The sequence below is a fragment of the Heloderma suspectum genome, chromosome 3, assembly GCF_057233095.1.
Source record: "Heloderma suspectum isolate Gila_16-S chromosome 3, 16-S_ref, whole genome shotgun sequence".
In the NCBI taxonomy this organism is placed as follows: Eukaryota; Metazoa; Chordata; class Lepidosauria; order Squamata; family Helodermatidae; genus Heloderma; species Heloderma suspectum.
The window spans coordinates 6,358,198-6,381,383 of NC_139460.1; the positions used below are offsets into that span (position 1 = coordinate 6,358,198).

Below are 23,186 nucleotides of genomic sequence, written 5' to 3' on the forward strand. Positions count from 1 at the left end.
CGACAATCACTGAAAAGAACAATAAGCAAATATATTAAAAACTCAATTAAAAACACAACAACAACAGAGTAAAGTCAGCATCCAGCTCAACTTACACACCAAGGGCTTGCTTGAAAAAAGTGCTCTTTGCCTGCCTGCAGAAGGATGGCATCAAGGGAGTAAATCTAGCCTCCCTCAGCAGGGAGTTCCTCCGCCTGGGAGCGACCACCAAAAAGGCCCTCTCTCGCGTTGCCATCAAATATGCTCATGATGGTGGTGTTCTGGAAAGAAGGGCCTCTCCAGAAGAACTTAAGACCAGGCAGGCTTGTATGGGGGAAGGCAGTCCCGCACCAACAGCTATGCTGGCTAGTGCTGATGGAAGCTGCAGTCCAAGAACATCTGGAGGGCCAAAGTTGCCCAGCCTGACCTAGAGGGAACAGGGTTGCCAACTACTCCGCTGTTCCTTGCTCCTGTGCAATCTGCAGTGTTTTCATTCCTATGGCGCCCTCCTGCAAATAGCTTCACATGCTGAGTTCTAAAGAACAAGCTGTGGTTAAAGGCACAGGAGCAGGCCAGGATGGTTTGTTTCTGGTCAGTTGGCATCTCTATGGTAGGCAGTTGTTAAGCCTGTCACTTTAAGACAGCCTTTCTCAACCTGGTGCCCTCCAGATGTGTGGGACTACAACTCCCATAAAGACAATGAGAGTTGTAGTCCAATGTATCTGGAGGGCACCAGGTAGGGAATTCTGGCTGCTTCTGACTGAAACCTGGAGCAGCTTTACCACCCCACTGACATCGGAGCCACCAGCCTCCACTGTTTGTACCTGGCCACTTTCTTTCCTCCAGCAAGCTGATGACCATACCTGAAGAGGTGGGGCTATTTCAGCCTTCCGACAAGCCTGTGGGGTAAGTTATGCTTCCTCAAGACCACCCAGAGAGCTTTTCAAGGCAGAGATTCCATTTAGGGTGGGCATGTGATTCTGCAGAGCATCCATATCTGTGACCAACTCACAGGTTCTACACATGAGTATTGACAAAAATTAAATGGACCAAATTGCAAAGGACGTCAATCCATGATTTTGCTTTAAAAGGGGTGGGCTATTTGATCTGTGTTGATTTCATTTCATTTCATTTCATTGACGTTTATTACATTTCTGTACCACCCAATAGCCAAAGCTTTCTGGGTGGTTTACAAAGATTTAAAATCTTAAAAATACAATATTGTACATACCTAAAAAAAAAAAAACCACCAGTATACATACATACATATAAACACACACACATCTAAACAATTTTAACAATCAACAATGAGAAATCTGGGACCTGAATTGAAACCTTGTCGTATGCTGCCAAATGCCTGAGAGTAGAGGAAGGTCTTAACCTGGTGCTGAAAAGATAACAATGTTGGTGCCAGGCAGGCCTCGCTGGGGAGATCGTTCCATAATCGGGGGGGGGGGGGAGCACCACATTGTTATAATGAGATATGAGATGTTAAAAGAATAATAACAAAAGTTGATTTTTTTCAAGTCATCCAAGAGTTGGTCAGTTTCCTTATGAGGAGCGACAACTGACATCTTACAGTGTTCTTGTAAGATCTGTTTATTTTCAAACAGATGAGCTAAGCGACTGGCCCAACCACGTGGACTATGCTTGACTGTCGAGAAGTGTGACCTTTGTGTACACAACCCCCTCTCAGGCGTCTCCTTGCAAAAACACAAAACTCCAGTCCCCTTCACTTGCTATATTTCAAACTACTTCTCTCCCACCCCCATCCAGGTGGTTGAGGCATGTTCAGTAGCTAGTTGTTACCAGCCATCATCAGCCCTCAATGCCCTTCACGATTAGCTATACAATAGCCTTGAAGAAAAGGTCTTCTTTGCACTTTGCACAGCCATGGCAGTATCCTGCTTCAGATGGACAGAACAGCACCCAAAATGTTAAAATGGGCAGAATGTTGCTGGGCTTAGCAGCTGGTTAATAGCTGGGTGGCAAACATGTTTGTGAGCTGTGCAAATTAGTTGTTTAGAAGCCGGAGACCCATCATCAGTACCAGAGGCAGTAAGCTTATGTACACTTGTTGCTGGGGAACATGGGCAGGAGGGTGCTCTTGCACTCATGTCCTGCTTGTGGGTTCCTGGTCATCAGGTGGTTGGCCACTGTGTGAACAGAATGCTGGGCTAGATGGACCCTTGGTCTGATCCAGCAGGGCTCTTCTGATGTTCTTGTGCTCTTATGTTCATCTAGGTCAGGGATGGGCAGAAGGCAGATCTCCAGATGTTTTGGGCTTCAATTCCCAGAAGCCCCTGTCAGCCTGGCCAATCATCAGGAATGCTGGGAATTGAAATCCAAAACATCTGGAGATCTACTTTCAGCCCATCCCTGACCTAGATGAACATAAGAGCACAAGAACATAGGAAGAGCCATCCTGGATCAGACCAAGGGTCCATCTAGTCCAGCATTCTGTTCACACAGTGGCCAACCATCTGATGACCAGGAACCCACAAGCAGGACATGAGTGCAAGATTCTGGTACTGATGATGGGTCTCTGGCTTCTAAACAACTCATTTGCACAGCTCACAAACATGTTTGCCACCCAGCTATTAACCAGCCACTAAGCCCAGCAAAACAAAACAAAACACAGTAAAAAGCAACATGTAAACAAACACCAAAACAAAGAGGCAACAGCACAAACATCCCCCTAACCTCAGAGCATAAAGACAACAAATAAAAAAAAACAGTGAATAGAAGGTGGTAGACAAGAAAGTTGAAAGTGTTCATTATCGCACCCACAAGGTCAGCCTTTTGTTCGCAGTCTCCAGTCACTTCTGACTCAGCAAACTGTCCCTCTTTAAAGAGTGTGATGTTCTTAAAAATAGACCTTGCCCCCTCTTCTTAAATCAGGATTATATAAGGCTGGGCACCCACACCCATTTTGATGGTGTACAACACAATCTAAGGGACATTTTTGCCTGGTGCTTGAAAGTGCAGTTGAGACTGGCTGTATCATGTCAACAGAGATCTTGACTGCTTGTCAGACCCACGCAAGGGAACCTTCCTTCCTTCCTTCCTTCCTTCCTTCCTTCCTTCTTTCTGCAAGGGCTACCCAATTTGAAGCAGAGACTGTGCTTGGCTACTCCTGTGTAGGTTATTCCTGAGGCATTCCCCTGGCTTGTTGAATACACTACCAGAATCATAGAATCATAGAATAGTAGGGTTGGAAGGGGCCTATAAGACCATCGAGTCCAACTGCCTGCTCAGTGCAGGAATCGCAAAGAAGTCTTCGTTTGCAGACACAGACGAGCTCTTCTCCCATGTGCGCTCTGGCCCAGCCCTGTGATTGGTTCTCTGTCAACTCTGCATCCAGGTCAACCTTGAGCTGGTGTGTAGAGTAGTGGGTAGAGCATTGAACATGGGTAGGGAGACCTGGGTTCAAATCCTTCCTGAGACCCAGAGTGAGTTTGGACAAAGGACTCCTTCTCTTACCTATCTCTGTGAGAAAACCTGTGTGGATGAAATGGGATAACCCCCTGCATACTACTCTGAGAGGACACCAAGAGCACCTCCCGCTTTCATCAGGCCCTCTGATCTAGCCTCCTAGTTCCCCCTTTCTGTTCTTGCCTTTCAGACGCCCTTTCTCATATCGGAATCCTGGCTTGTAGCTCATGGATCTGAACACAGTTTCCAGCTCTGTCCACTTCCAACCTGTCTACTTCCTGGTTTGTGCAGGACTTCATTATTTTATTTATTTATTTACTACATTTCTAATCTGTCCAATAACTGATGTTCGCTGGATGGATTACAACCAGTTAAAAACCAAAATGCCATTTTTAAACACAGTAAAAAATATAAGATACAGTACAGATATTCCAAAGTATTGAATAGCATGTAATGTAAACAATGGATAAAAGCACCATAAAAGTCTAGTAGTAGGTCTCTAAAAATGCCTAGGAGAAAAGAAAGGTCTTTGCCTGGTGCAGAAAGGTAACAGTGTAGGTGCCAGGCAAACCTCCTTGGGAAGGTTATTCCAGAAGTGGGGTGCCGCCACGCAGAAGGCCCTCTCTCTTGTAGCCACCCGCTTAGCTACTCTTGGCGGGTGTACCTGGAAGAGGGCCTCTGAAGATGACCGAAGGGTCCGAGCAAGGACATGTGGGAGATACTCTGCCTTTAGATACTCTGGTCTCAGGCCGTATAGGGCTTTTAAAGGTCAACACCAATACTCTGAATTGGGGTCAGAAATGGACTGCAAGCCAGCGCTGCTGATGAAAGACTTCTCCTTGCTCTACGGTTGTGGACACCCTCTCCGAAGAGGCCTGCCTGGAGCCTACGTTGCAATCATTTGGTGCCAGGGAAAAATGCCTGTATTCACCCAGGCAGTTTGAACTGTTGTGACATGGAATTTTTACGAATTTGGTCTCTCTGTGTTATTTGCATTTAATTATTAATCCTGGCATGCTCCCCCCACCCCCGCCAGCCCTCCCGGCTCATCACACAATAGCTTAGGGTGAATGTACAATTGCATGCCCACCCTTCCATGACTGCAGCATCATGGGATGCCCTTTATGCGCACAGCCCAGCATCCTGCTTCCCACAGTGGTCAGCCAGATGCCTACAGGAACTGCATAAGCAAGATTTGAAAGCAAAAGCTTTGGGCAGGATCCAGTAGTGTCTGCAAGGGTAATGATGCTGCACTAGTGGAAACCAGTGCTTCCACAATGGCACGTTGTGCAGCTGTAAGTAGAACTTACTACTTAAAAAGCTTTAGGTACCCAAAGGGATCCATCTGCCAGCACCAATGATGTCGCGCTAGTGGGAACCAAAGGTTGTGTAAGCATGGGTTTCCACCAAGGCAGGGTGGCGAACCTCTTTCAGCCTGAGGGCTGATTTCAGTTTCAGAGAAGCTCTCCAGGGCCACATTCCAGGCTGAAAGCAAAGGGGGCAGGGTAAAAGGGGCCAAAATGCAAAATCTCCCTGCCTATTTTAGCGTAATGATCTTGCTGCCCGTCACTAGGCCTTAGGAGAGGCCTTCCAACCATTTAGAATAGGGGGAAAAACTGCACAAAAGCCAGGAAACCACACATAATCAGGTGGGAAGGAGGAAGGAGACATCGCCATGGTTTTAGATCTTACCATTTTCGATGCGAGAGGCCAGGCTTCTTAGCCAATGGTAAACATGGTTTGCTTTTATTAGTTTTGTTGACTTCTAAAATATTGTTTTATTTAAATCAAAGTTTTGTATTGGGAAAGGTTTCTTTTTAACATTTCTAAAATTTGTAAAGGCCTATGGCTATGTACAATACAGTTTATATGTTTGTATGTATCTGGGGAACCCCAGAGGGCCGGATTGGGAACCCAGGAGGGCCGGATGTGTCCCCCCAGCCTGAGGTTCTGTGCCCCTACACTGGCGCAATATCATTCGCTCTAGTGGATGGCCACTGCTGGATACGACCCTTTCTTCCCAACATCTGGATTTCAGAGGAGATCGCGGAGATCCCATTTTGTCATCATGGCTAGTAGCCCTTGAGAGACCTTCCCTAGTCTTCCATGAACGTATCTAGTCCCTTTTAAAAGCCAGCTGGCCCAGCACTTGTCACCAGAGTTTGTGGCAGTGAATTCCACATGTCAATGGCCTGCGGTGTTAGGGAGTCCTTTCTTTGGTCCACCAAGGCTCCAGCCAGCCTTGGTCAGCAGGAAAGGACAGAGTGCCAGGGTCAGCTCTGCAGGAGGCACAGGTATTGCTCTCGTGACAATTTCAGCAGCACCTATGTGAGTCCTGAACAGGCAGCTTATGCCATCCAGACCTGTCACCTGAGATGGAATAGTGGAGAATTTGATGAGTCATCATTCTAGCTTGGTGTTGTTTCTTTTGCTGTTGCTCTCGCTGGGAATTTGGCCTCCATGCTGGAGAATACTGAACGCCCAGGTCAGTAGCTGGCAATGCATCCTACTCAGAATGGTTGGCAAGGAATTACGTTCCCAGACTCTTTCGGGTTGGTTTGGGTACTGTGGGCCAGGGATGGGCGGGCCAGGCTTGCAGGATCTACTTTGCGTTTTTACTAGAACCCCGAGATTCACCAACTGGAGCCTGGTGCAAAAGACACAGATAATGAACGGATTTGTTTTGAGTACCAGAACTGAAGTCAGCCCACAGGTCTTCCATACAAAAATCCACTTCTGCTTACCGCAAACTTTCCCTATTTCAGCAGTGTAATTTAGGTCCCAGAGGTGGATAGGGGAGGTCATTTTGTTGCTGCTATTCTTAAAGAATTGGGGGGCAGAAATCCTTGTGGATGAATGGCAAATTACCCAAAGATCTACCAGCAGACCCCAGTCTACTTTTTGCCCACCCCCGCTGTAGGCACTCTACGGTGGGATCTGATGGGTGAGCAGCCCTGACTTAAACTGGATTGGATCAGAAGGAAGTGAAGCTCTCCTTCTCCCCAAAATTGGCAGGTATCTCAGCTTCTTTATGAGCCAATCCAGTCTTTTAATGGAAACATCCCCAATTTTTAATGAAAACAGCCCCACCAGCCTGGCAAGTGGCTAGGTGGGTGAGAGAGCACTCTGGCTCAGTTTAAGATCCGCATTGGGAGAAGAATCTGCGAGGGTCATAATGCTCACCTTTGACGTGACGCCAGCATTAATAGCCGAGAACAGCGGAGGCTGGGGGATCCAGTGTCAGTGGGGCAGTGAATCTGCTCTGGGTTTCAGCCAGAACCAGTCACAACTTTAAAAGAGCTATTCAAGAGCTGTTTACTTTGGATAGCTCCTTCAGAGCTCTGGCTGAAACCTGGAGAGGATGCACTGCCCCACTGACATCGGAGCCACCAGCTTCCACTGGCGGAGACTCACAGGACTCTTTGGAACACCAGCAGGCTGAGATTCTCCCATTGATGTTGCTCGCAGAAATGCCCAGGGCTGGGTTGTGATACAAGCCGGGCGGGCGGGATCTTAATGAGGCGCTGCTGTCTGTCAACAGCAGGGTGTCACACAAACATCCAAACCCCAGACGAGGCTAAATGCTTGCCCAGCGTTACAGATAAACATTTGTTAAGATGATTTGAACACATACAAGGCTATTAAACTTTGCCCAGTGTTTTCTCTGGGAAGCTGGGCAGCAGCGGCGGCGGCGGCAAGGTTGTTTTTGTTCACTTGAAACTGTTGACAGGTTTCACCGATGATAGGCCTGTGGCGGGGCTTTCTGACCGAGACCGAGACAGGCCGGCCTCACGCATCGCTCCTCTGAGCAGGTGGTTTGTGCAAAATACCTGCCGCATTCGCACCTGGCATTTAACTGGCAGACTGGCATCATTAGTCAAATCCAGTGGCAGGGGACAGCTTGTTTTGCCCGATCCATAGGCCTGCTCCGTTCTCTGTCCTGTGAGGGCAATGTTTGGTAGGAGGGTAAGAAGGAACAAATGCACAAAGACTTTACGCAGGACTTCCTGGTCTTGTAGCCCTCCTCCCAACTCTGCTGTCAGGATTGATTCTGAGCGCAGGGAGATAGTTCAGAAGAGGAGCAGCCAGAACTGGGGGAGGCATTTTCACAAGCCAGTTCAGATATGGGTCGGCATGCTTCTCAGCCTACCAACTCCCAGATGGCCGGGCCTGACGCTTCCTCCTTGCCCCCCTCTGTGAGAAGCAGTGAGCAGGAGGAGGAGGGGACTGGTGACTGTGACATAAGGGATGCGAGGCGGCGGCGCAGAGCTAAGAGGGAAACGGGCGGAGCTCAGGCGGTCAACTCGGTTAGCGATGCATGAGAGGCGACGCAGGGAAGCGTCACGCGAGGGGCGGGACCTCCCTCCCTAAGTTAGCCTAGCCAGACAGCCACCCTTTCAAACTGCAGGCAATTTTCGGTGATCCCATTTGAATCCCCTGGAGGCCTTCCTTTGTAGCCAGAGAGTCTTTGAGGATTTGCATCTGTAATGAACCTGTGAATAATGAATTAAAGGTGCGAGACTGAAGCCTCTCCTTTTGTGTGTGAGTGAGTGCTTAAGGATAGAGAGGGCCAAGGGATTTGTGACATCTGAGCACCATCCCCTCCCATATTTGGCCATACCCCTTCAGCAGAGATAACATATTATATGACAGATACCTCGAAGCCTATACAGAGTGTCTTTCTCTCGCTGCTAGGTGGTTGTCCTCCAGGTGCTGCCACCTTTGAAGGACAGATTGGTAGTGATTAGAAGGGCCTTTTCAGTGGTGGTGCCCTACCTGGTTAGGGAATGTTGCTCCCTGGGCAGATTCAAGTAGTACTGACTCGTATGTTTAGGCCAACCTTCCCCAACCTGGTTGGGGAAGGGCGATTTAGATTTTAAGTGAAAACTGAATTTATTCTCAGAAACCTCTTAGATGTGTGTCTACTTAGAAGTAAGCCCATTTGAATTAAATGGAGCTTACCCCCCGGTAAGTGTGTACAGGTTTGCATCTTTAGCGAGTGAATGGTGGCTCTCGTGTTACTGCCTATTGCTTTGCGTTTTATCTGAACCTCTTCCAGCTTTATGTAGTTTTTCAGGCTGTTTTATTGCTTGCTTCCTTGCTATTTTTAGCTGAGTGTTTGTGAGAAGATCTTCCTTTCTTCACCTGATTCACTCATGCATGGCATCTTTGATTTCAGTGTGCGCTTGCTCATCCTTCAGTCTCCACTTGTTCAAACAGTTCTCTGAATCCATACATTTGTCCAAATGCTGTCACCAAATATTGGGCATTCTTTGTTGATTGTGGCCTAGTCTGGCACAGGTGATCCTCTCGCAGAACAGACCTTTGTGTGAGCGTTCCCTGGCTGGATCGGGAGTGGCGCACCACAGACTACAAGTGGAGACGCATAGAATGCATCCATGGTGACCCCCCCTTCATCTTGGCTTGTGTGGACAGTGTCACGCATCTCCATCGGCCACATTGCAAGGGGCAAGGCCACGTGCATCCCCACTCAGTGTCTGGGCTGTGTACATGCTCCTGGAACGCCAGGAAATGCGAGCCGCACAAGCCCCACTGAAATGAACGCAAGTTCTCTCACAACTCATGTCAATGGGGCTGATCGATGCCCCTTTTCATGATCAACACAAGTAATTGGATCTGTCCCAATTGGGTTTCTAGCCTGGTTGGTGGACAGAGACAGCCTTGCTCACCTGGGGAATGACTTATGGTGGGGAACAGAAAGGATGGGGAGTGTAACCCGGGGACTGTAACCCTATTGGTTCTCCTGGACTTCGCAGCAGCCTTTGATACCGCTGACCATGGCATCCTTCTGGATTGCCTAGCCGGGGCTGGACTGGGGAGGGGGGACGCTGTTACAGTGACTCCAGTCCTTTCTGGAGGGATGTACCCAGAAGGTGATGTTGGAGGACTCCTGTTCTGCCCCCTAGCCTTTGGGGCGTTTCAGGGTTTCTTCACCCACCCCCACTTTTTAACATTGACATGAAGCCACTGGGAGACATAATACAGTTTGGGCCAAAGTGTTGTCAGTATGAAGATGACATGCAGCTGTTCCTGTGGTTTCCTCTAGATAGTCCCAGGGAGACTGGCGGGGGGGGGGGAGGGACACACTGAACAGGTATCTGGAGGCATTTTGGGATGTATGAGGGCGAACAAGCTGAGGCTTAATCTAGATGAGATGGGCGTACTGTGAGTGAGACTCCTGCCCACCTGGATGGAGGCGCAAGACAGGTATTGGATGGGGTTGTGCATGCAGGGCTTGGGGTTTCTCCTGGACCTGGTGCTCCAATGGAAGCACAGGTTGCGTCCATTATCAGCAGTGCCTTTTATCAGCTTGGGCTGATTCGCAAGCTGCATCCCTGTATGGAGAAAGCGAGCCTTGCTTCAGTCACCTACGCCCCAATTACATCCAGTCTAGACTACTGTAATGCGGACACCAGGCTGCATGTAAAGATAATTCAGAAGCCTCGGCTGATGCAGAATGCTGCCGTCCAGTTGCTCGTGGGAGCTCGGTGACCAGTGCATAGAACCATTTTTCACCAGCTGAACTGGTTGCCAGTGTGTTTCTGGGCCCAATTTCAAGTGCTTGTGGTCACCTTTAAAACTCTACGTTAGGGTTGGCAACTTATGGCCCTCCAGCTGTTTTGGCCTACAACTCCCATGATCTCTCACCATAGGCTATACCAGCTATTTTATTTATTTATTAAATTTATTAATTGCCCATCTGGTTGGTCACCCAGCCACTCTAGGCGACGTACAACAACAAAACAGTTAAAACAATAAAATTCTACATTAAAAACAACATAAAAAATACCCTAACCCACCCCAAATGCCTGCCTGAACAACCATGTTTTTAATGCGCGGCGGAAGCTCACTAAAGAGGGGGCATGGCAGAGTTCCCTAGGGAGGGAGTTCCACGGAGTGGGGGCCACCACAGAGAAGGCCCTCTCCCTCGTCCTCAGCCTAGCTGTCCTGGCTGATGGGACATAGAGAAGGCCATCCGAGGCTGATCTTGTTAAGCGGCCTGTCTGGTGTTGCTGGAGGCGCTCCTTAAGATAGGCTGGGGCTAGCTAGGGCTGATGGGAGTTCATATAGAATCATAAGAGTTGTAAGGGGCCATTTAGGCCACGGAGTCCAACCCCGGCTCAGTGCAGGAATCCAGTTTAAAGCCTCCCTGCCAGACGGCTCCCCAGTCTCTGCTTGAAGGCCTCCAGTGACGGAGACCCACCACCTCCTTAGGCAGCTGATTCCCTTGTCTGACTGCTCTGGCACTGAGGAAGTTTTTCCTCATACTCAACTGAAATCTGCCTTCCTGTAACTTAAGCCCATTATTTCATGTCCTACAGTCTTGAATGATAGAGAACAGGTTGCAGCCCTCTTCTGTGCAACAACCCTTGAGGTACTTGAAGAGTGCCATCATATCCCCCCTCAGTCTTCCCTTCTCTTGGCTAAATATACCCAGCTCCTTCAATCTTTCAGTGTAGGACTTAGTTCCTAGTCCCCCAACTATCTGTCCCTTTGCTGAACTTGTTCCAGTTTATCTGAATCCTTTTTAAAGTGTGGTGTCCAGAACTGGGCAAAGTATTTGAGGGGAGTTCTGACCAGCGCAGAGTAGAACTAATACTTTCTGTGATGTAGAAACTATACTTCTATTGGTACAGTCTGTCTATTGCATCTGTCTTTTTCGCAGGCACATCACACTGCTGGCTCATATTCAGCTTGTGATCTAGAACTTGGGACCAAGTTATTTAAAGGGCTGCTTGCACCTATATGAATCTGCCAGATTGGGCATGAAGGCACTACTCACATGCTCACTGGTAAGATCTACTAGGTTGGTAAACACAAGAGACAGGGCCTTCTCTGTGGTGGCTCCTTCCTTATGGAATGCCCTACCACAGGATGTGTGCATGGCTCTCTCCCTGGCTGTTTTCAAATGGGTGTTAAAAGACCTGAATGTTCCAGTCTGCTATTAAATGAATGGATATCTGGTTTTATTTTATAAGTTGGAATTTACTGTTGTTATTTTAAAACTTTTAGGCTGCTGTTTTAGTTAATTATATTTGATTGTTTTAACATTTTACCTTGTAAACCACTTTGAGGAAGCCTTGTTTTGAAAGGCAATGTAAGCATATTTTACAAACAAACAAAGCAAGCAAGCAAGAGACCACACAGCATGGCTGGGTTCTGACACCAGTGACCTTTAATGACTAAGAACCCACAGTGACGAAAAGGAAAATAAAATAAAATAAAATAAAACCAAACCCCAGGAATAATAATCATAACATCTCACTGGAATTGGCCATGTTATTTTTTGGCAAGAAACCCTTTTTGTTTGTTCTCCCCTGCTTTGTTCTTGTCTTTAATGCAACGTTTAATAGTTATTATAACTTAAACTGTGTTTGGCACCCTCGCGGGTACCCATGAAAACTTAAACAAGTATATAAAAATATGCCATTAAATTCATATTGACAATCAAAAGACTCAGGGGGCGTTATGTACAGAGAAGGCGATATATACCAATATTTACAGTAAGCCTTTGGTGGCCAAGGAGGTCAGTTAAGCCCACAGGAAAGAGACAGAGTCACATTTTGGGAGTGGGGGAACCACAAGAGAAATTTGCTAGCCATCAGCCTTGTCTGCTCTGAAGTCATTTGCTTAGGTGTTATCCATGCAGCAACAAGCATACACTGCAAAGACAGACATGGGTGGATTCTTAGAACTGCTTCTGTTATTACATGAGCCACTGCATTTGCTGACGAAATTCTACATATTCAGGTGCTCACATTTTGGTACCCAACAGGGGTTTTGTGTTTGGCTTCAGCACCACAACCGAGTCCTGGAATAAATAATTGAAGACCAATGCCTCTGAACATGTGCAGAAAGCTTTCTCCTCACGCCTGAGCAAACAGCATATTTCTCACAGGATTAAGGAACAGGGCTTCTCGTGGCAGGTGGCATACTTTTTAGGAAGGTTTGAGCCCCAGCGCCTCTTCAGAAATCAAGCTGCAGTACACAACACCTGTCACTTTTTGGCGGGGGGTGGGTGAGGAAGGCCATGACCCCTAAAAAGAAACACAGTTCTTTGTGGTAAACCTGGCAGTCAGAAGATTGATAACTTGCATGAGTTCATGGGAGCAAGATAATGCACACCCACCAGATCACGGATAGTGCCGAGGATGATAACTGCAATTAGAAATGGCTGTACTAAATTATCCATATTCACATGTGTTATAAAGAAAGGATTGAAGGCAGTCAGAGAGAAAGAGCACTGATCCTAGTATGTACACTCATCTGTCTTTCGTCCCTGGTAATCAGGTGTGGCAGGTTTCTCTAGTATCTCCAAAAACCTGCCAGCCTATTTAACCAGAGATGACAGCAGGATAAAAGAATGGTGTGTACTCCATGAGAAGTGAAGCTTCTCTCCCAGTGTCTGTCTCCAACCTAAAAATACACCCTCAGCATCACTGGCATAAGCTGAATTGGTCACTTCTAGCCTGGCCCTATGCAGGTTTACTCAGAAGTTAGTTCAATGGGACTTCCTCCCAAGTAAGCACGCAAAAGATTGCAGCTGAGGATTCCTATAGAACTGTCTATTGTTCTGCTGAGGTGGTCATTCAGGGGAAGGACAACACTGAAGCCAAACACCTCAACACATCACAGAACTAAAATAGGTGTGTGTTTGCATCTACCCATCTTTTAAGTGCCACGGCTCTCTTGTTTTGCCTGTTGACAAAACAGTGCATCAGAGATGCCCCTCAACATTGCCAGTGTTAGAGACCTAGCATGCACACTAATCATGGAGAACATATGAAGTATTTTTCTTCCCAAGCCATAGAGCTATAAACAATTCCACCCCCTCAAGTGCTTGAATCTCAAAACAAGACCAAAATAGATCCATGAACCATGAGGCTATTTTGATGGTGCTCGTAATGCAGAAAGTAGCTTTGCTTGTGTTGGAAAATCAAGGGAGGAAAGGGGTCACACCTGTTTCTTCTGTAGAAGGTGGAATTGCCACCCCAGCTCCAGGGATTTCTTTATGGCCAATTTGCCCTTCGTGGTGAGGAATTATTCATCCTATGATCATAGCTCTATAACAGCATTTTTCTAAAAGTCTGAGAGCCCATTTATCTAGAGTATGGTGGGATTTGCTTTTGAGTAAACACACATAGGATCAGGGTGTATGCTAGGTCCTACCCTCCAACCGTGAGGTTCCTCCTTCAAGTCCCAGCTCTACTGAGAGCGGTTTCTCACACGACCCTCACTGGCCAAAAACAAAGTTCCTGGTTCATCAGCTGGGTCAGTTCTGGAACTGCTGAGAGGATGCTAGCCCATGGCAACCTAGCAAATCCAAAGGAGCTGAAAGGCCTTAGCTTTTAAATTTGCAGCACACATCTGTTATCCGACACTCACTGCCTCTCACGTATCTGTGCTATTGGAGTGCATGTGAGTTGACTTGTGAACGTGAATGAAGATGGGTGATTGTGCACATTGACACAAAAGTGTGGGGGTTGTTCATAAAACTGACAGTGTCGCTGGGTGATTTTACATAGTCAATATGGATAATGGTGAGTGAATAGTGAACTTCGGAGCATTTAAAATATTTCATATGAACACAACAGGATTAAAACAATCCTGTGAGGCAGGTCACATTATCAACCCCAAATTGCAGAGACAGTGGCTTGCCTAAGACCACTGAGTGAGTTCACGGAAGTGCTGAGTTTGTATCAGAGACTTCCTCGTTGTCACTACAATACAGATACGTTGTGGTTATATGAGGTACAACGTATCTAAAGAAGGAACTTGAATCTGGGTCAAGCAAGATCTCAGGATGTAAGTCGAGTCCCCCTTCTAAAAAGAAAACAAGTTTCTATCCTGAAAAACGGGGCTTGCAAAGGTAATTTAAAGGACTGGAAAGAAGGGTGTAGGCTGAAAGGGCTATCATGGGCTGTTGGTTTATATTTCATGGAAATAATTTCTGATAAGAAAATTGTACAACATTTGCACCACGTACAACAACTGAGAAAGCGACATTCATACCAGTTGAATAATTTTCTGCTAAGACTGGGAAAGTACATAAGGGCTTCATGACATATTTTACCATTGGACTGATGGTCCATTCTGGAATAATTGCATCCCCCATGGAAGTTGTAGAGGTAAGTCAAAGGAAGACACACTGGCTGCTTGCAGACAAGGCTTTTACTGGGCCTTGATCATTCACAGAATTTTAGGGGGGGGAGTACAAGAGGATGATACTGTCTTCCATTTGTAACCCCCCCCCTGCGTGTTTTCCCACCACTTCTCCATCTTTTTTTGTGCCAGAAAAAAACATTGTTAAGGAGGAAGACAGAACAGCTATACGGTGCCTTCTGATTAGGAGCGCTCCAAGCCCTCAGTCTGCAAGCACCCTAAATCTAGACTGAATGAATCAAATATGAATAAAAAATTAAACTCAAATGTCTAGGTAAACATTTCAAACTATGGATCTCAAAGGCTGCAATATCATGGGCGTAGGGAAGGGACACATTTCGAAACTGTGTGGATGAAATTACATTGCTTTTGGGCTCCAAAATTTGGGTTTTAACCTGAAATATGGATGATGAAATCTAGTCTCTAAAACTTAGGGTGTTTTTCTTTTTCCTGTGTAAGTGGTGGGATGGGGTGAGGGGATTTTAAGTTCTGTAGATTTGTCTGGTATGGAGTTTGGATGAAATCTTATAACTCTAGATCTGAACAAACTTTTCTGGCTACATTTTGGGACCCTTATATTGCTTGGAGGCCCCAGTTGTGTTCTTGTCTTAGGGGGGATTTGGGGAATTTAATTGGAGACATGGGTTCCCTAACTTTCAGGACAGAGGAGTGGCATTGCTGAAGTGCAGAGGTGGGCTGGCGTCCCCCTTGTGTGGTCTATTTATTTCTTTAATAGAATCCCTGGGATCCCCTCACAGGCTTTCGATTTAGAAAGCACGATTGCATATACTCAAGGTCTCTCAACAGTGAGGGCATTTCTAAGCCAATTCTGGACCACACTCTTGCGCAAGACCATTAAGGCTGCAATCCTATGTACACTTACCTGGGAGCAAGCACCACTGAACTTTGTGGGACTTACGTCTGAGTAAACATGCATAGGATGGGGCTGTAAGAAGTTCTTGCTGGATCAGACCAATGTCCACCTCATCCAGCAGTCTTTGCAGGAATTCCAGCAGCCAACACCTCCAAAATGGTCCCCCAGAAACTGTCCAACGGTCCCCCAGTGGAATGTGGCCAGTCTTCTCCTCTGCCCTGCCCACTCCCTGTGCTGGCTAGCTCCCCCCTTCCCCTTATAACCATCCTCATAACCATGTCTGTGGTGATACTAATGGGGGTCTCACTTCATTCAAGGTTATAAGGATGCTTCTGCCGGTGGACTTGCGGATCTTCTGCTCTCCCTGTGGCAAAGGTATGTCTCTCACACCCAGAGATTACAAATTCAATCAGCTCTTCTATCTGTTTGTCTTTTGGCAGCTCCCAGTTGGAATTTAAAAAATGAATGTATAAATTAAGTGCCACTAACAGCCCAACCTGCTGCTCCCTGCCCCCGCCCCCAAACGACTGGTAGCTAGTTTAAAAAACAAAACATAAATACTGTACATGACGGAAATACACAAGGGTAATACAAACTGCTGCCCACCCTGTTCCCTCCATCCCCTGATAACATGGAGCATGGTTGTCCTGGCAACCAAGGAGGCCTACACAAAAGCACAGCGGTGAGGCCTTGTTGCGCAGGTCTTTGTGGCATTGCCTCCTAGCACATGCAGGATTTGTGGGAAATTCTGCTCAATATTGCACACTTCTCCTGTCTAGATCCTTGCTCTTGTCTCTGCCACACTCACAGAACCCAAGAAGAACAAACTTTCTCCACCCTCAACTTCCCCGCCCCACACACACACACACACACACACACGGACACACGCACACGCACCTGCTCCAGCAGCTCTCTTCGACAGTGATGGTCATGAGCATTGCAGTATGATACAACCTACATACAAAGCATCTTCCAAAGTTAATGTGTGGTAACGACCCCACACTTACAATAGAGCCCACACACAGGCCTACTTTGACTGTGGCACGGGCCCACAACCATTCCCCATCCGCAGCTCTTTGTCACTTGCGCAGAAACAGCGTGAGGTTGCCTCTTCACTTCTCTCCTTCCAGAACACCTCCTCACCCCAATCAACAATAAATAAAGGTTATTTATACATACATGTTAAAAAGACACACACACACACATAGCCCCCCCCCCCCCATTATCAGTATCCTGGCGATGAGGGAGTGAATCCACTAATGTTGGTGAGGCGATGGGGTGGAGCGGTTGGTTCTTGTGAGGACTGTTAAGGGGGTTGCTGTGTGCTTGCTAAGTGGATGGAATAGAATGGCGATGCAATGCAGTATCTCTACATCTGTATCCCATTGAGGACTGTGAGAGGGAACCAAAGGGCAGGGGAAACGGTTATGTTCCTGCCCATGGTGGAAAGAGATTTCTGTGGAGATTGCCCAGGTATTGTTTATACAGCCCAGCTTCTGGACTCTGAGGCCTCAGCAAATCAAAATGGAGGAGTTGGGGGTTTCTTATCAAGCAATATACACACACAGAGTAGACAGTCCCTTCCTCAGCAAAGCTGAATTCCTACATCGTTTCCCATCTTTGTCTCTTGGAACCTTCTGGTGGGCCCAGAATATCAGGATGGCCGCGCTCTCCTCCGGGGTCTCATACACGCGTGCACGCCGTTACACTCAAACACAGCAGCAAGCGCAGGCCGTGCAATATGGACTTGTGTCCTGGAGGTGGGGGAAGGGGGCAGGGGTCTGTACACAATCCATCCCAAGGCCTTGCTCCCTCGGCGCAGTGGATCCGGAAGGCGATTGCACGTGTGCGTACAAGACTCAACATGGGAGATGAAACACAGCTACGAGCAGCACGCGCTCAGGTGTGAACAGCAAGGACGGACGTGGAGCGCTCTCTCGCTCTCGCTCTCGCCCCCTCCCTAAGAGGGGCCCCCCTGCTCCGATCAGACCCTCCAGAGGAGGAGGTGGTTTGTGCTGTCATCCCGTCCCACTGTCTCACTGCTGTTGGTGAGTCTGAAGTCCTCGTAGCCGTCCCCGCCGCTAATCACAAGCATCTTGGACTTGGAAGACCTGTGCCGAGTGGAGTCTCGCTTCTCCAAGTCACTGGACTTTTCTGTACCTAGGTGAGGAAGGGGAGGGATGGTAAATGACCCACGTGACCCAATTCTGATACTGGAACCAAATACTTGGGTCATGTATATTTCTACATAGGGTATGAGAATTTTGGTTTTGTTTGTATGCCCCGTTGGAAGCCCCAAACACAAGCACGCACGCACATCCACTGAAAATACTTACCAATTGTCAAACGTGCTCGAGTTCATCTCATTCCTGACTGCTTGTTTGATTTATGTACATTTCCTAATTTGCGCAAATCTCCCATTTGATCGCTGCTTGATTTGTGCAAGTTTGCCATTACTGCAAAGCAAGCTGTGATCACAAACGTGAACGAGCACGAGATGACTGGCTTGGGGAATCCTAGTGATCTCACCTGTCCCTATTTATCCATATGTACTTGGAATCCTGTACAGCTCCTGTCTGAAATGTCAACAGGCACATGAGTGTGTTAAGGAAGATCTCAGCAGCCATATGGGCTAGAACTGTGTCCTTTGAAAGAAACAACAACCATCTAATGAGAAGGGTGGGACTCTCAGACTACTGAATTGGGTGCCACAAATCAGATCCCAAGATCACATGATGGAATGAGCAGAGACCTGGTTAAGGGGTTCTCAAGCTAGCCTTGCATCACTAATAACAAAGTCGGCCTTGGATGGCCTTCTCTCTGTCCCAGCAGCCAGGACAGCTAGGCTGGTGAGGATGAGGGAGAGGGCCTTCTCTGTGGTGGCCCCCACCCTGTGGAACTCCCTCCCTAGGGAACTCCGCCATGCCCCCTCTTTAATTAGCTTCCGCCACGCATTAAAAACGTGGTTGTTCAGGCAGGCATTTGGGGTGCATTAGAATGCAAATTATGCATTCTAATTTTTAGAAATATGATGTTTTTAATGTAGAATGTTATTGTTTTAAACTGTTTCTATTATTGTACATCTCCCAGAGTGGCTGGGTGACCAGCCAGATGGGCAATTAATAATAAATACTAATAATAAATAAATATGGAACTCAAAAATGGGGGTGCTTCCAGAGGCTTTTACTGTTCAATTGCACTGCCTCATCCACAAATTTTATGGGGAGCCCAGATGACGACATCTTCCATCTGTAGCTCTGATGTTTTCCCACTGCTTCTTCTGTCTTTTTTTGTACCAGAAAAAAACGCATTCAGGAAAAAAACATGGAATGGCTGCGCAATACCTTTGGAGTGCTGGCGCTAGGAGCCCCCGTCTGGAAGCACCCCAGGTCACACTGCAGAAGACTCACTAAACGTTAAGATTGGAGAGGGGATCCTGCGAAGATCTCCTGAGCCAGGTGGGGTGGGGGCTCTTAGAAGCCTACTTTAAAACAACAGGTGGGCTTTTAAAGCCCCCAAATTCTTCTCCAGCTGCCATAAAAATCTGAGCGCTCCCTCTCCCTCTTCTGTGCTTCACTTCCATCAGACCACACCAACCCACCTGGATCCCTGGGCAAGGGAAAGAGGACGTCGAACCCTTCTGGCAACTCGATGGTTGTGAGGAAGCGGACATGGCCGGTGTGTCCCTGTGAAAGGCCCACTGGCAAAGGCAGGGTCTTCAAGGAGGTGGCGTTGGCTGTGATAGAGAGCGTCAGCACCACTCCGGCGCTGGTCCCAATCCAGAGCAGGTCTTTGCATGCCAGGAGGGCGGTGATCCGCAAGCAGGCGGCCTTGTGCTGCCGGATGATGGCGTCCGACCCTGTGAGCCGTGAGAGAATGGAGGATTAACTGACAAGAAGAGTCTGCTTGTGGGTTAAAAACGTTCAGCCGGGAAATCAAGCACAGGATTGGCTGGAGCTAGCCCTTGGCTTCTCCTAACAGGGCAGTTCTGGCACATTGCTCTCCTAGCCATACAGCTGCAGAGATGGCCAAGGCCAACACTCAACCCCTCACCCAAGATAGGGTGGCTCTTCCACCGGAAGGACCATCTCTTGCTGGCACCCCACAGATTAACCTGAGAGTTTTTAAACTGCAAGTGTAATTCCATCTTACTTTTATCTCAGTGTTTTTATTGGCGGTGATTTCACTGTCAGACTTTGTGAGTAATGTTAGTAACATCTATGGTGTTTCCAAAGTGTGAAGGCTTTAAGGTGTATTTCTAAATGCGAAAGGTTTTAAATGAAATGTGTAATTTTTTCCCTTTTGTTTTCATTTGTACTTGTATATTACCCCTGATCAGATGTCTTTGTGTTTTGTTGTTCTGCAATGGTCTATGGCTAAAAGCAATAAACTTATGATGATGAACTCAGGATCCAGATCAAGGCAGAGAGCTGGTAGCCATTGTTGAAAGGGACCTGCAGGGATCTCTGGCCAACATGATCTTGATAAAAAATGCAGCAATTGATCATGAACAACACCAAGGTGATTGTGCCATTCCCAAAGAAAGCCCCACCTCCAACCTCCATTCAGCAGTAGCTGATGCTGCAAGAGACGATGCTCCAACGAGAGGTGGCCCAGTGGTTAACAATGGAACACGAATAAGAATTTATGTAGTGTTCTATGTAGTACCATTCAAATGTTCAAGGCATATTGTTATACATTATCTCAGGACTCCTTACTGGATAGTATTTTTGTCCTCCAAATGTGGGTGGTGGTGGGGTGTTGAGGCTGAGAGGCTCACCTAGAGATCTCATGACGCAGACAAAAGTTGACGCAAAAAAAAAAAAAAAAGGTAATGGGGTGGAGGAAACCTCAAGATTCAGCTAGAAGCAAACAAATGTTATTTTATGGTATGGCATACCCGTGACGTTTCAACGACTCATCTTGTTCAGACAAGATGACAACAAAAACTATATTAAGAGTACAGATGATTAAAACAATAACCTTAGGTAAGGTTTTTAATTCAGCGCTCTTAATATAGTCCTTGTTGTCATCTCTCCTGGAGCCCCTGAGTAAGGTAATGTGTCAAAATGTGTTGGGCATACCACATGATAAAACAATGTTTTTTTTTTAACTTCTAGCATCATTTTGAGGCCTCTCCCCAACCTTTTTTTTTTCTTTGTATACTTATGCTGCTGACCCACGTTTTTATCCTGTAAGTTGACATTAGACTGTCTGACTATGACTTTTGTATTGTGCCCTTCCTCAAGGATACAAGTTGCTCAGGGTGACTGCAGATGGAGTTTTCCTCCCCTCAATAACCTTGCAAGGTAGGTCAGGCGGAGAGACCGTGATCACCTCGAGGATCCCCAGGGAGCTTCATGGCTGAGGGGGGATTTGAACCCAGATCTCCCTGGCCGAAGTCCAATTGTCTACCCAGTTTACCGGGTGGGCGACTCACAGCCCACATGTTGCCTCCACCACCCCCTGGAGTGGCCCCCACCACCCCTGAAAATGATTAAAACAAAATAAAATGGTGCCTCTAGCCACTACGGAGCACTAAAATGGACAAACGTAGCTTGCAAACCAGCTAAATTTGTCTGTTTTAGCGTTTATATATATTATATAAGCTAAAACAGACAAATTTAGCTTTTTTAAAATTTGCTAAATGTAAAGCAAATTTTAAATGCTTTAAAATTTAAAGCATTTTATTGCAGTCTGCAGTGGGGAGTTTTGGGGGGCAAAAATGGCCCCTGGATCTCCTGTAGTTGCCTACCCCTGAGTACGCACTAGCTCTCAGCTCACAGCTGCTGCATTACACTGGCTACTGAGGAAGGACCCAGAATAGAAACCCGAAGATACTTTTCATACATGTATCTCATCTGACTTGAACCCAGTGCAGTTTGTGGCTCCCACAACTGTTTCATCGAGTTTACTCCAGACACTTATTACCCTGCTTAAAACTACTAGAGTTCAGTGTAGAGCCCCGGCTTTGCAAGCAGATGGTCCCAGGCTCAATTGCCAGCTTCTCCAGGTAGGGCTGGAAAAACTGGCTGAGACCAGAGAGATGCTGCCAGTCAGTGTACTGAGGTAGATTGACCCATGGTCGGAGTAAGGATAAGGTAGTTTCCTATTTTCCTAAGCCCCATCCAAGAGGGGAAGGCAAAACTAAGACGACGCAGGGATGAAAGGGTGGTGGTGTGGAGGGTGGGGGGAGAAAAGAATTTCCAGCCCCCTCCCCCCCGATTAGTCAGCATCCACTTGGGAGCCAAGCCAGAGTCATCTCAAACTATGTTGCTGTGCATTGCCATGAAGTGCCCTAAAGGCCAAGCTCTCACCTGCCAGCATCTTGTGGACTGGCGGGGTGACGTCCACTTCAGCCAATTGGTCGTAGCTGGCAGGATGGTAAAGCCTCACCTGGGCGCTGCCCTGGAGGGAGACCCACACTCCCACGCTGGAGCTCACCATGCAGGTCACACTGCGGTTGCTGTCCTGCCCAACGTGAAATGTGTGCTGCAAAGGAGAGGGAAGAGACCAGCTGAAGCCTGGTGCAGCAGACGGGCACAGACCCTGCAAAACTGGGGGGCCCTACTCCAGGGTCACCTAGTGGCAAGGACCATGGGATGCGAGGGGCGGGGTGCGCCTGGAGCCAAAGGCTTTTTTCACATGGTGCTTCTATCCTGCAATTGAGATGGTCCTTCACAGAAGTTTGCAGGCTCTTTACATGATGCAGTGACCCTCCAGGGCATCTCCTGCACTAAATGCTCTTTGTTCCGTTTTTAAATAGATCGCAGGTAATGAGCTATCCAATTACCCTGTTGTGTTCCGCTTGAGTTCCCTCCGTGAAAAGTGGAAAAGCGGCAAGGAAAAGAGTGAGATCAGTGAAAGATAATGGAAGATGCAGATACAGGGAGAAGGAGGGGGAAAGGGAGAGCATGTAAAGGGAGCCAGTGGTGATCCTGCATTTAAAACGGCAGCAGAAAGCCCCGTTTTAAATGCAAGATTTTAGGCTGGTGTAGAGATGCCCAAAGTGCTTCTGTGAGAATTGCCTGGCTGGGCCAGTTCCAAGGTCTTCTGAGTCCACGTTTTCTGTCCCTGTCACCCACGGCAGCTTGCCAGATGCCCCTGGGAAGGTTCCAAATGGGGAATGATCCAAATTGGGCACCCCCCCCCTCCAGTGCAGAAAGCTGCATCACTTCCCAGCTGGAAGGTTCCAGAGCTCCAGGGTTGGCTTCATATTTGAGGGGAGCCTGGTAATGCGCTCCACTGGCGCCCCCACTCCTACTTTAGTGCTCCCCCCATAAGCTTACTTGAAGTGGCCGCAACAACCACAGTTTAAATTTCCCAGGATGCCCTGGGGCACTGCTATGTTGGGGACATTGTGGGAAAGTAAAATGGCAGCAGGGAGCTGCCTGAAAACTGTTCTGAAGGGGGCCCAGGACAGGCCGTGGCAGGCTCCCTGCTGGGGTGCAGGATGCCGAGCGCTGCCACCGGGCCTGGTTAGCCATGAGGGCTCACAGCCTTCATCAGACCTATCCTCCTCTGAGAGGCTGCTGTAACACTTTCTGAAGGCAATCTGAACGAGAGGCGCTTCGCAGGCCCCCGTGGCGACACCAAGTATTCGCCTGTTTTGTGGCAGTGCCAGACGACGCAGGATGCCATTATTCACATGCTTAAGTAAGCATGCTTAACTGGGCCGTTTGTACTCTGGAGAACATGTAGCCATGGAACCCCA

At 47.6% G+C, this 23,186-nt stretch overlaps 1 protein-coding gene across 1 annotated transcript in view; it reads right to left on the reverse strand.

The window, feature by feature from the left end:
• Positions 1-17,456: 17,456 nt before the first annotated feature.
• ARHGEF17 (Rho guanine nucleotide exchange factor 17) overlaps positions 17,457-23,186 on the reverse strand; it is a 195,873-nt gene continuing 190,143 nt past the window's right edge. The window contains exons 19-21 of the mRNA XM_084845386.1: positions 21,790-21,964; positions 19,074-19,331; positions 17,457-17,632 (exon numbers count right to left, since the gene is read on the reverse strand). Coding sequence (XP_084701512.1) covers positions 17,457-17,632; positions 19,074-19,331; positions 21,790-21,964 — 609 coding nt within the window. The remainder of the gene's footprint in view (positions 17,633-19,073; positions 19,332-21,789; positions 21,965-23,186) is intronic.